Genomic DNA, 14,588 nt, shown 5'->3' on the forward strand with positions numbered 1-14,588 from the left:
TTGATAACATTATACTTTTATCTAAATAAGTGAATTCTTTGATATAAATTATGACATTATTCATTCGAAAAAATGATAAAATTAAATGTAATATTTAGGTATAAACATTTTAAAAATCGATTACCTAAGAAGTAATTCATTATAAAGTAATGGAATAAAAACAATCAAGAACCATAAAAATGAGTTACTTTATACAATTTTTTTCACTGATGATTATTACACAAAAAATGTGTAGGTATTAATTAACCATTATTACAAAAATATGTCATAATCGTTAACACAGAACAGAGATTACAAAAGCAACACTCGCGATCTACAAACATTTAACATCAATGAGGAAATAAGTTATTATTAATAGATTATTCGTAATTAAATATAAATAGGAATAAATAGGAATTAAATATAAATAGGAATAAATAGGAATAGGAACAAATAGGAATTAAATTATTATTAATAGATTATTCGTAATCAGAAACGAAAAGACTAGACTGGCTTAAATTTTTGTGCGTGTCTATTATTGACTACCATTTACAATATACATTTTATGCTTAAGTAGTAAAAACGTTACATTTAACCATATTTTTGGAAGTTCATGATGGTTTGAAACTTTTGTTTTTACTTCTTAAGCCATATAGTTCCTATCAATTTACAATTTAGGCTACAAAGCTAGCTCACAAGCCTAGGCGATGGAAAAATACAAATTTGTATGTATAGAAATAAGGTAGGTAAGGTAAATGTCATGATATAAAATTTTGATAATAGGTATAATATTTTATTTATTGTCAAATGTTTATTGTACGGACACTTATGTCTAATTAATGAAAAATATAATTATAGATATCTAATAAAAGTAACATAGTTTTTATCACTTCCGTGACTACAAGGGTCTACTTATATATTTTTGAAATCACCACTTGTTTTCTTGTAAGTACCTAAGTAGTATTTACTTATAAACAAAATATTAAGTAGGTACCCAATATATGAAATTCGAATCAAGGTAACTAGTTAATCTTATAACTTTTATGTACTTATTCGGTTACAAATTAATTTGTAAAACGCATAATACTTCATAATTTTTAATGAACACGTATAAAATATAAAAATCTGTTTTTTTTAATAATTAATCTGTGTAAAATTTGGTAGGTATTGATCATTAAAAAAGTTATAACTGTTGGATACTCTGGCAAAAATCGCAAAAAGTAGGAGTAATTTCAAGCTGAAGATCCACCTAATGAGGTGGACAGACGACATTAAACGAGTCGCAGAAAGCCGCTGGATGGCGCCGGCGCGCCGTGGTGTGTAGAAGTCCCTACAAGGACATCAACCGGTTGATAACAGTTGATAATAATGATGATGATGATGATAATAGAAAATACTCAATATTACGATTTCTGCAGATGATAAAAATAAGAAATAGAATTTTTACAACAATCAACACAATTTTGCACCAGCGCGCGGTGCGGAGCCTAGGACTTCGCGATGTACCTACTACAGTAATACTAAACATCTAGTACACAACCTTTTATATGTGACTTTATTTATTGTCGGTTATCAGGCTTTAGGTAGTAATTGGAACTAGGTACACAGATTGATGAGGAATCCAATCTCTCTCAGGCTGAGATGTATAGAGGGTACTTTGACTTTGCTCAGACTTAAGTTTCTGGTAAAACGAGGCAGATTTATATCGCCAGCGATATATAACGCTAACTCGATTTAACAGTTTTAACTATCTGTTATATGCCAAAGCCACGATGACCCAAACTTCATAGTCGCTGATCATTCCTCCCTGTATTAGGGAGAGTGCGCAGAAATTTTTTCAGCGTTTATAAGATAACGAAGGACTGGCCCTCACAGGCTATTATGTCCAGCAGTGGACATCTCTCAGTTTTTTGCAAGACAAGAATGAGATATGGTGTCTAATAAAATGAAACAGCAATAGAGAGATAGAGCTACTAGTACGTAAAGCATAGATTTGTTGCTTTTTCACAGATCATAGAGCTCTACGATAAACGTAGCGGCTACGAGTTATGTTATAGCACTAGCTGCTACGTCATCGTAGGCGCCACAATGTCGTAGACTCCTCAAAGATGTAGCACGCTGCTCTACGTCTTCGTAGGCGCTACAATCTCGCGTGCTCTATAATTTTTAGGTGCTACAAAGTTGTATCAACAGGCTACGTTTTCGCAGTCGCTACAGTCTCGTAGGCTCTACAGCTTTGTACTTTTTGCAAATTACTCGTATGACGCTGTACCCGTAGTACAAGATTTTACGTCTCACCAAACCAAACCAAATTCGAGAGTCGAAATACTTTCGCGTTACAGTAAACTGGATCTTAAATGTCTTGTTTTAAAGCTCAAGTTTGTCTACACTTCTACAGCCAGCGCTCCAAGCGGAAACATTGCGAAATTAAAATCAGTGGCATTGAATATTTGACTTCAATTCAAGACTGTTTAGGTCCATTTTACTGTAACGCGGAAGTATTTCGACTCTCGAATTTGGTTTCGTTTGGTGAGACGTAAAATCTTGTACTACGGGTACTGTACTACTTTCGTAGGTGCTACAACATCGTAAGTGCTACAGTTTTATTTATCAAATTACCAACAACGTAAAAACCTTAGAAAGAACTTTGTTGTCTTCGTTTTATGCGAGATAAAAATATTATAATACCTAATTCTTGATTCCTTCATCAGTCCCTGTTTTAGAATGTATAATAATTATCACTACCCATATTAGAAATGCGAAAGCATACTATTTGCTTGTTGGTTTATTAGTTTGTCCGTCAATCACGTCGCAAGGGAGCAATGGGTCCAGGTGATTTTTTGCATGCATAGATAAAGCCCTGTGAAATGTTAACTTACTTGTTAGGTTACTTTTGATTTAGGAAAATCAAAAATTTCTAACAAACCTAAATCAACGCGAATGAAATCGCGGGCACCGGCTAGTTTCAATATATTGTGGCAACACTAAATAAAAATCTCAAAGGCTTCAACACGCAAAGTATAGTATTTAGAATTGTGTCCTTAAGTTACGAGTATATAAAACATTTATTGTCACTAGTGCGATAACATCAAAATACGTTCTCTATAAATTTATATTTAGTTGAGAGTCAAGCCAGCTGACTCGGAGGCTTGGTCGGACTTTGTTGGTAACTAAGGCTGCAATCTAGCGTATTTTGACTTAGCTCAGACTTAAGACACTGTTAAAACGAGACAGCTTTATATCGCCGACATAAATCTTTCTTGTTTTAACTGAAACTTAAATCTGACCAAAGCCAAACTGCACTTTATAAATCTCAACCCTTCTCAACCTCAAATTACAGTGAATGGTGTTTTGCCCTGAAAGTGTCTTGTTTGGTTTGGATTTGTATATAAATATAAATACATACCTATTGTATTTGGGTATGTACGTACTTAACTAATAAAAAAATAGAACCTTTTTTTGTTTATTTATTATAGGCGCACGCTTGACGACGATCACACCTGATGGGAAGTGATGATGTGGCCTAAGATGGGACGCGTTTGCCTAGAAGGTGCCTATTCACTCTTGTTTTAAAGATACCTGGATTATAATTGACAGGAAACACTGATCTAGCAAGAGTATTCCAGACCCTAGCCATTCGTATAAGGAATGATGACGCAAAGCGTTTCGTACGCGAAGATGGAATGTTGACGACATAGGGATGGAAACTCGCCCGGTGTCTTGCGGTACGGTGGTAGAAAGGTGGGGGAGGGACAAGATCGAACAGCTCCTGAGCACACTCTCCGAAATATATCCTGTAAAACACCGATAGGCCGGCACCATCGAAGCACCAATATGTCATCTCATTTTTGTTACTAAATACTTAACTCATTACTAACACAATCCGAACAAGCCTGAAGGAATGAACACGCACATTACCTACTTACGTGAGACCAACAGTTACCATCTACATATTATATTGTATACGACATATAGTTCTTACATTAGTACATCTATCATGTATAAACATTAGAGCTGAACATGTCCAATGTTCCATATTATAAAGCCAAATACCAATGCATCTCATGTTTATTTATATGTATTTTCAGAGCCTTTGCACACCACGACTTTTCCACCAAAACCAGCTGCAAACAAGATAAGTCGCAACTTGCTTACGTATAGGTAAGTAGGTCAGGGTTGGAAAAAAGATTTTTTTCTAAAAAAACTATTTTTTTTCTGTAAAACACGTTTAAAAATATTTTAATGTAGGTAACGTACATACCACGATTAATTTGAAGCTTTTATACTTGTTTAGTTTATTTGAATAAAAACTTCACATTAATCGTGGTATGTACCTGTTATCTACATTAAAATATGTCATAAAATCACGAAATAAGCTTAAAATCATAACATGTTTAAAAATGATTTGTTAATAAAAACATATTTAAAACACTTTTCTAAGGCCAAGTCTGCGTACCGTACGAAACGTGGTACCTGCCTACGTGTACGACCATTTGCCTGTCTAGTTTGCAGCGTTGTGGACGCGCTTTTGTGGATCATGAAAAAAGTCGATAAGTGCAAAGGTTCTTAGTGTTTTCACACTTATCTGTATCTAAAAATCAAAGCGACCCTAGTAGGGAAAAGTTCGATCACAAAAAGTAGAACATTTGAAGGACAATTAATTAATTTATCTATAAACCTTTATATAAACTTGTAATAAATCAAACTTTAATTAAACTCCGACATGTGGCATAGTAGATCTCAAGCAGAGAAACCGATTTCAGTTTTTTTTTTTCGAACCATTATAGAATCGTCATATTGACTGTAAATTGGCCAACGATCGCTCAATATCCCAATTTTAACAACATTTGTTAAAAAAGTTGTTTCCTTCAGCTCACAGAGAATTCAACTTCAAGAGTACGTATGCAGATTTTGCATGAAAACAAAATCGTAAAATGTTGGTGGGGGACATGGGAGAATGCTTTGTTGTGATTGGTGGACTCAAAAGTCACGTAATCACGACAATGTGCGGAATGAGGGTACCGACCGGGCGTGGGCCGACTTTCATGCTGAGCAATTGCCTAAGCTTGGCGATCGGGGCTGGCCGGCTATTAAGCGTCTGTGCCTTCAGCTAAATAGTGGTTGCATACGCCTTGCCAGTGTGGGTAAAACCTTACTTAATATAAGTGCCTTTTGTAATATTTTGTTCTAAACTAGATGTAAGTAATACATATGTCTTGAACTGCGACACTGCCAAATATGAAATAGCATAAAGTGCAATCGCAAAAACTTGAGGTATGACATCTTTTTTTGTTATTCAGATACAAGTTACAGCCCTTTACTGCAGTCTCACCTGGTGATGATGCAGTCTAAGATGGCAGCGGCCTAACCTGGAGGGGGTATGGCAGTTTTTATGAAACCCATGCCCCTTTGATTTTTACACGGCATCGTACCGGAACGCCAAATTGCTTGGCCGCACGGCTTTGCTGGTAGGGTGGTCTAACTAGCCACGGCTGAAGCCTTCCACGAGACCAGAAATATAGAAATTATAAAATTCCAAACCCCTGCCGGGAATCGAACCTGAGACCTCCCACTAATAAGACAACAGCGCTTACCACTGCGCCAGGGAGGTCGTCAAAATTTGGTTTGTAAGAGAACCCCTTTGGTTTCTACACGTAGTCAATTCACAGTAGATATGTTAAACAACTTCCAAACACATGAAACTACATAGAAATCGGTCCATCTGTTTAGGAGCTCGCGATGATCTAAAGAAAGATCGCTTAAGAAAAGAAGACATAATTTCATAAATAAGTAAAAGAATATCGAGAATAGGAAAACGCTAAAGCAAATCTAGTTTTACTGTTATCCCTAATTATACCTAAGCTACCTAATTTTCCTTATCTAAAATAATAGAATCAATCTATATAGTAATAGACGGTATGATAATAATAAATTAATATTAGCACAGTACATTAATTATTTTCAAATATTATTTGAAAATAATAATTAATATACGTTACCTAACAAATTCATTTCGTAGTCATAATATTTAAAAAATGTATGTATTCGATGAAAGCGTATAATTATAATTAACCAATACCTACTTCGATTTAAAGCAATGTCTAACTTTAGTCACTACATTTTGTAACCAAGCCACCATGAAAGTAATATAGGTACGTAGGTAACTGTAAGAAACTAGGTAGGTCAATATAAAATTCTATGTTACAACATAACTTTACTTAACTTTAACATAACATATTTTGACACCGTTATATTATTGTCTTCAATGTCTATATATACATATTTTTGTTTGTATAAAGGACTCTTTATTTACGTTAGATGCTATATAATTTATATTTTAACGCTAGTAGAAAGCTCGAGTAAAGAAGGACTCATAAGTAGTCGACAACCTTTGTAGTGCACGTGACAACGCAGTTTTCTTCATTCATGATGAACCCATCGCCGGCTCACTACAGAGCACGGGTGTGTGTCCTCTCAGAGTGAGAAGGGTTTTGGCTGGCCATGTGCGGATTGGCAGACTTCACACACCTTTGAGATCTTAACTCTCAGGCATGCAGATTTCCTCACGATATTTTCCTTCACCGTTAAAGCAAGTGATATTTAATTACTTAAAACGCACATCACTCCGAAAAGTTAGAGGTGCGTGACCGGGATCGAACCCCCGACCTCAGATTAGAAAGCGGATATCACAGCTTCTTCATTGCACCTACCTAAGTATCCACTGGCATCGCAAAAATATATTATTTTGTAATTGTATTGTATTACAAAATTAATTAGTTAATTCCAATTAGATAGTTAGTAGATAACTTAGATACCTACTTTTTACTTTACAAATACACATTGAGTTATAAAACAATAATTAGTTTTTTTAGGGATCCGTACCTCAAAAGGAAAAACGGAACCCTTATAGGATCACTTTGTTGTCTGTCTGTCAGTCTGTCTGTCTGTCTGTATGTCAAGAAACCTACAGGGTACTTCCCGTTGATCTAGAATCGTGAAATTTGGCAGGTAGGTAGATCTCATAGCTGACATTTGGAGAAAAATCTGAAAACCACGAATTTAGGGTAAGATCACACAAAAAAATTCAATTGTGGTCATGAACTAATAATTAGTATTTTCAACTTTCGAAGTGAGTGACTATAATATCAAGTGGGGTATCATATGAAAGGTCTTTACCTGTACATTCTTAAATAGATTTTTATTTATTTTTATGCATCATAGTTTTTGAATTATCGTGCAAAATGTCGAAAAAATACGACTGTAGTACGGAACCCTCATTGCGCGAGCCTGACTCGCACTTGGCCGGTTTTTTTAATATGTAAGTGTACTATACATAATTGAGTTGCTATTGAACATAATTTGAAGGTAGGTAAATAATTTATTACACTTCTGATTAAAATACTTTTTTTTAGTCCGGGCGTTTTGGCGTAGGGACTGAATATAAATCTGAATTCATTTCCAAGCAAAACTTCCTAAAAATATACTGAATTTGAGTCCTGATTTCATGACTTCGATCACTGAACACAAATTTGAACTCAATTTCAAACAAAACAGCCTAAAACTGTCCTAAAAATGAGTTCGTGATTTTGATCAAAACGGTATAATTTTCAGACTTTTTTTCTCCTTCTGTAAAATTTTATTTCGCCAGCATTGTTTGTTTCGTCAGCTCCTCAATTAAGCAATATTTTAAATTATGATAATATTATGATTTATAAAATTCTTTTTTTTTGCTAATTTTGGCAATACTCTGGAAGGAACTATGTTGTCACGTGTACATTTCTATATATAATATCTATCTATATTACACAATATCTATATAATAGCAACCTTGAGCATAGTTTTTCACTATTTCTCTATACTTATATATATATATATATATATATATATATATATCTGTATAAAAATGATTCACTAATACTATACTATACCTTCGTAATTATTTATAAAACCATTATATTATTTTTAAAGGGTAAAACAGTTATATAAATGTAACAGAATTCATTATATTAATATACTTAAATAAAACATTATAATATTATCTAAGTTATAAATTATAATGTATCTTGCTATAATATGTATATCAACGAAAATACATAGATAGATAGGTACATAATATTGAGACTTGGGACAAATAAAATGGATAATAATTAACGAATGAATGTAGTCTACTACTAACTAGGTAGTAATAATTTTGGGCTACTGGTTATATATTTTTATTTATTCTTACTCACTATTAAAGCTATAGTACTAATTTTCACATTCACCTTTAAAACAATATCTAAAACCACATTGTTTGTGCATAAAGGAATGTTGTGTCGCTTTTTTATATAATAATATGTTATATGTGCTATCAATATTATTATCAAAAGAGTACTTCCAGCAGTTGGCAAAAGATTATTTTTTCTATATATTCAACACTTTTAAAAATAGTTAATTTTGTTACATTAATATATTTTAAATTCAAATAAAAACATATTATTATTGTCTATTATATTGTCTTTTTTAAGGAAGAACTATGTAGTACCAAATATTATTTAACTGGTAATATCTAAGATTTCTTTTTGATAACTACAATCTTATAAAATTTTATAGCTACGGCCACACTTGCGCGTCATGAACGCGGGATGCGGGACGCGATGCGGGAGCGACCACGACGCGAATTTATACGCGCAAACCTACGCGACTCTATTGCGAATCGTAAACCCCATTTGTGAGTGCATTGTTGCAGATCACTAGACGCATGCTTCCCACTTTGCAGACGCGGTCGAATCGCGTTGTAATCGCGCAAGTATGCATGGCGCCATTAAAATATCGTGAGACGTTCCCGCATCGTTGTCGCTTAGGTCGCTTTGGATCGCGCAGGTTTGGATGACGCTCAATAGTAACTTCATGTCGAATTATATACATTCTTGATATTTGATTCTAAACACGGCATCTACGAATTTTTCAGTAAGTACATTTGGGTATATTGCGTCTAAATCTTGGGAACAAATTGCTGTAACATATTTTTGTGGCATTGTGAGGTGTTGATAATAAAAAGCGATCCTTGCCTTTTTGTCGGCACTTTCTCAGACCAGGGTTCATTTACAACTCTTAGATAATATCCTTTCACTGACTTTTTAATCGTCTTACAAAATCAAACCAGTTAATGTAAGACGTTTGTAAGACTTTGTAAAATGACTAAGGGTGAGATCTATAGAGCGCACTTTGACTTTGCTCAGACTTAAGACAGAGTTAAAACGAGACAGAGTTAAAACGAGACAGATTTATGTGAGATATATAGCTCTGTCTCGTTTTAACTCTGTCTTAAGTCTAGGCCAAGTCAGAGTGTGCTCTGCAGATATCACCCTAAAGAGTGATGCGGCCACAGGATGCTTTTCCGGCGCGTTGCGGCACCGCACCGCTTTGAGTATTGGGTGCCACACGGGCACTGCGTTGCCGCTCCGGAAAAAAGCGTGGCGTTCCAGCACACCACCCCTCTCCGTCTTGTCTTTCTGGTCGCAAGTGGCGTGCGGTGCGGCGCCGCACGACGTCGTAACGCATCGTGTGACACGGTACAGCAATTTCGATATAGGATGACGCAGCGGCACCGCTCATGCGCCGCACCGCCAACGCAACGCAGCGTTCTAACTATAACATTCCACAACACCTTGTTTTAAAAATTCATAAGTAAATACACAGGAAATTCGTAAGTCATTGTATGTACATGGAATGAACTTGTAATTTTTTATTTAAAGAATTTTTTTGATGTCTAGTCTATAAAAGCACTTCTCACTAAGTCTACAACACCAAACATCAAACAAATACACACCAAACTAACGTCTAGTCTAATACAAGGGGAAACCAAGAGGTGTCATATAAAAATCCTAAAAGTTTAGACTAAAGCTTGGTAACTCTACTGCTGGTCGCACACCTATAAGCTTAATCCGCACGTCCCGCATTTCTTTTATGCATTCAATGCGTACCTATGGAAGGTACTATTAAATGTTCTATGGCATTAGTAGCCTCAATAGCTCAGCCGCAAGGGGACCGAAAGATTGACGGTACAAACATCATCCAATGTACTACCTCTAGTAGTCGTCCCTTTCCTCAGTTAAGTTTAACGGTTAGTGGCAAGAAGAATATTAGTAACGTTAAAATCGTTCTTTAAAAAATTAAGTTTTAATTATCTACATAATCAGTTTTAATTTTTTAAGCAATCTTGGAATTTGTTAAATTCCAAAACTACTGTTGTTTTATTCACTGAAAAGTAAAGTGTGACTGTGATTTTATTAAGTGGCGATGCAGTCTAAGATGGAAGCAGGAAAACCTAGTAGGGATATGACTTATGAGATTTTATTAAACTCATATTTTTGCCGCATGTTGATATTAATGCTATTCAAATCCTTGGTACTATATTATAAGTACAAGAGTTATTTATAGGTGTAATGCGCTTTGTTTTGCGCGTGCGGTGCGTACGCCATGCTTATTGATGTGCGTACAGTTTACATCGTACCTACTCATAAGCATCTTACGTTAAACATTTCTGTATAATGTAAACACGATATTAACACTATGACGCTAGATATCCCGAGAAAAAGTATCGAGAAACTTGAAATAAGGGCGGAATCAGACTTAATACACGCAACCTGACCCGACAAACGCAATCAAATTTGAATTATACAAAATCAAGTTATGTTTATGATCAGAACCACACAACAAACATGATAATAGTCTGATTTCGTCGTCGAGTAGGGTCACGTGTTGTAAGTATGCTTCCACTTTAAACGTTCAAAGTTTATAAAAAAGTTCAACTTTGACACGTTCGGGTAAACGCTCTTTATACCGACCCCCCACCATTCATAATATAGAGTTCCGTAGTATCACAGCATCAAACAATTTACCTTTAGAGTCCTTTCAGACGTGCCACGACCACAACCACACCACACGGCAAAATGTAGCCGGCACATAATTACACAATACAGTATGAAAAACGCGTAGTTCCATTCACATTTACCTACAACAATATGCAACGGCTGTCTCCAACAATGACTATAGTCTATAAAGCAACCACACGTGGCACTCATACGCAAGTGGCCAACCACATTGAAACAACCTTGCAGGGTTTTGCCAATTCGTACGGTAATTATGTGAGTATTGCTTGCTTAGTAGCTTGCCTTTCCTACATGTTTAGCAGTGAGAGGTCTGGCGGTGCATAACGCATGTTGCACATTACACCATACACATTTGTCTGTTTTAGAGGATTACAGCAAGTTAAGCTTATGGTTCCTTAGTAATTAGGCCTTCAAATCGCATATTGTACGGTATACGGCCGGGTGGTTACTATCGTACGATAAAATACGATAATTTTGTCACATCAAATAAAGGAGCATCTTTCACAAGCTTTGTTAAAAATGGAATGTAACTTGACAACTCGTAGCTTTAGTTTTAAGTTCGCGTAAAAATTATCACCACTATATCATCTTACAAATGCAACAACCGACTGTCAAAAAGTGTAATTTATTACAGTATTTTTAATATAGGTACCATTTGATTTGATTTGACAGTTTGTCAACTGTCGACTGTGCTTAATATAACTCGTACCATTCTAGTCATTTATGGCTGCGACAATGCAAAAGCTTGAAGCACTTCTTATGACACCATTCACTCACGACCACTGCCTGGCGACATTATTGTCGTTGAGGTGTGGCTGTGGTCCGTCTGCATAGACACTTATACCACGCGATCATCACGGGCGACATGTAAAAATATTTAGCCATTTCAGTTATTAGTAAATGCCTTTTTCTTTATACAATATAGAAATATTTATCGTTAGTAGAAGTTTTTATTTTATTGTCACTAATAGAATACAATTTATTGTCACTATATTACTAATTTATATTAGGTAGTATAATTTATTGTCGTTATTTTCATATATTTTATTGTAGTTTTATTGTCACAATTAGGTAATTTATTCGTAATTTTTATTGTCTCTATGCATTTCGGAATGCAACTCGCATAACGTCTTGTATAATATAAATATGTATTTCCTTTCCGATCGCTCGCATACAAACGTAACCACTTCGGAACGTAATGTACATCGGCCTTTAGAATGACATTTCGGCTTTGTAGAGCGTTGTCTCTGTCACTCATACCTATATGACGTTTTGTCGGTCTCAACGACAGAGACAGTGCTCTACAAATTTGCTATCTAAAGGCCACTGTGCATTACTTTCGGCCGCGTACTGTAGGTACTTGTTAATTGACACATTTTACAGTTAATTATAAGGAAGTTTCACATTAATTGTTAAACTGAACTGTTTTTAAATTATTTATGTTTATTAAATAGACTTCAAATAACTAGGGCCCTTTTTCACCGTCCCTAATATGTACCTAAGTCTTTAAAACAATTAATAGAAGTTTACAAAGCCTTAACACAGGAGGATGAAATATAATTATTACTAAGCTATTAGAATAGAACAGAGTTGGAAATGATATTTACAGAACTACATGTACAGAAAATACTCGACTTTTGATTGGTATATATGTAATAATAGTGAAAGAGTAGAAAAACTACATAAAAATAAATAATTTTCTTCTTTAAGGTCAGGACTAAATCTAGCAGAAAAATCGCTTTTTCTACTTGTTGGATTTTCCTTGATTTAGTCCCTGGATTAACTCAATCAACACGGGCGGTTTTCACGTCCGAATGCTCTAGCTAGAGATCTTTGCTCTAGTTACCCTGATAAAACGGGTCATTGAATGTGTATCAAAATATAACTACTCGGGCCCCAGTATTTGTCCTTTAACTTACCAATGCGAGTGGTTACGTGAGTACTTGACCGTCCTATTGTTCTATACGTCGTCGCTTAAACGCACGTAGCGTGGCACACACGCGTGAGAGCACGTGTGGGTTATATTTCGTTGCCTGATGTCCGTTGCGGAACGTGGATGATATGCTGGTAGCCAGGCCGGCTGGAGTCTGCGTTGGACTTAACATCGGCATCGTTGTAGAGAGCATACTGGTGTGTTGGTACACGGCATGTAGCTTGGCACACGCGTACACGCGCGCCGGGCTAGCGTGGGTTAAACTTCGTTGCCTGATATGCGTTGCGGCACGAGGACGATGTGCTGTAGTAACCGGGCCGGCCTCAGACCGCGTTGGACTTAGTATCGGCATCGTTGTAAATAGCGAACTGGCGTGTCAATTCATGGCACGTAGTGCAAACACGTACCTACCTACGTGCATACGCCGGGCAAGTGAGGCTTCAGTCCGCGTTAAACTTGACATCGAAGTCGTCGTAGAGAGCAATCTTTCGCGAGATCTATGGCACGTAGCGCGGCACGTACGTCGGCTATACGTCGTTGCCCGAAGTGCGTTGCGGCACATGGACAATGTGCTAGTAGTCAGTCCAGCCTCAGTCCGCGTCGGACTTGGCGTCGTCGTCGTTGTAGAGCGCGATCTGGTGTTCGATCCACGGCACGTAGCGCGGCACGTAGGCGTACACGCCGGGCAGGCGCGGGTGCGCACACTTGATGCCCCACGACACGATGCCGCCCACGTACCAGCGCGACGAGTCGTCCGGGTCTTTGCAGAGAAGGGGCCCGCCTGAGTCGCCCTGAAAAAATACACAATTTTTGAATTTAAGTACACTTTTTATTATAGCAATACTAGCTTATGCTCGCGACTTCGTCCGCGTGGACTACTAAATTTCAAAACCCTATTTCACCCCCTTAGGAGTTGAATTTTCAAAAATCCTTTCTTAGCGGATGCCTACGTCATAATAGCTATCTGCATGCCAAATTTCAGCCCGATCCGTCCAGTAGTTTGAGCTGTGCGTTGATAGATCAGTCAGTCAGTCAGTCAGTCAGTCACCTTTTCCTTTTATATATATTATATAGATTAATACCATGGTATAATTTCTGACTTTGTGACATTATAAAATTGTACCTAATCATTATTATGTATTTTGCTTGTAATTGTGTTTTGACTATTAATTTAATTCTTTTTTTGTTTTTTTGTTTCATTGACTATTAAGTAATTATTTTAAAAATTGGTACTCAAAAATATTTGCACACTATTAATTTAGTAGAATGTTATGGCCTCTGATTATAGTGTAATTTTCATCTTTCTTGTACAAACATTCTTGCAAATAAATGATTATTTTATTTTATTTTATTCTCTGGTGCAGTAGTGATCGCTGTGGTCTTGTAAGTCCCGGGTTCAACTCCCTGCAGGGGTAATTCAGGAATTAATAATTTCTAATATGTCTTTGGTCTGATCTAGGCTAGTTGCGACTCTACCGGCAAGGCCATGCCGACAAGCGATTTAGCGTTCCAGTACGATACAGTTGAATAATCTACTATTATATTTTTGTAAGTACCTATTCGATACCAACTCAATACGTTTCCTTCCATGAATAAAAATAAAACGCTGCAAGAACTCGTACAATTCATCGAAACTACTGTTGTATTGTGTAAAACTAACATTATATCGAGCATTATTAGAGCCATGGAAGTTATTGCCTTCAACGGAGAGTATTGCAATAAACGAGAGCTCTCAAGTCTCGGCAAATACCTACTTAATCTTAAAATACAATTTTTCATCCCCCTGTTTGTTGGGGGGACAT

General features: G+C 36.2%; 1 protein-coding gene across 1 annotated transcript in view; it reads right to left on the reverse strand.

Annotated features, from left to right (window-relative positions):
- Positions 1-391: 391 nt before the first annotated feature.
- Corin (corin serine peptidase) overlaps positions 392-14,588 on the reverse strand; it is a 148,302-nt gene continuing 134,105 nt past the window's right edge. The window contains exon 17 of the mRNA XM_034982603.2: positions 392-13,577. Coding sequence (XP_034838494.1) covers positions 13,377-13,577 — 201 coding nt within the window. The 3' untranslated portion in view covers positions 392-13,376. The remainder of the gene's footprint in view (positions 13,578-14,588) is intronic.

The sequence above is a fragment of the Maniola hyperantus genome, chromosome 2, assembly GCF_902806685.2.
Source record: "Maniola hyperantus chromosome 2, iAphHyp1.2, whole genome shotgun sequence".
Classification (NCBI taxonomy): Eukaryota; Metazoa; Arthropoda; class Insecta; order Lepidoptera; family Nymphalidae; genus Maniola; species Maniola hyperantus.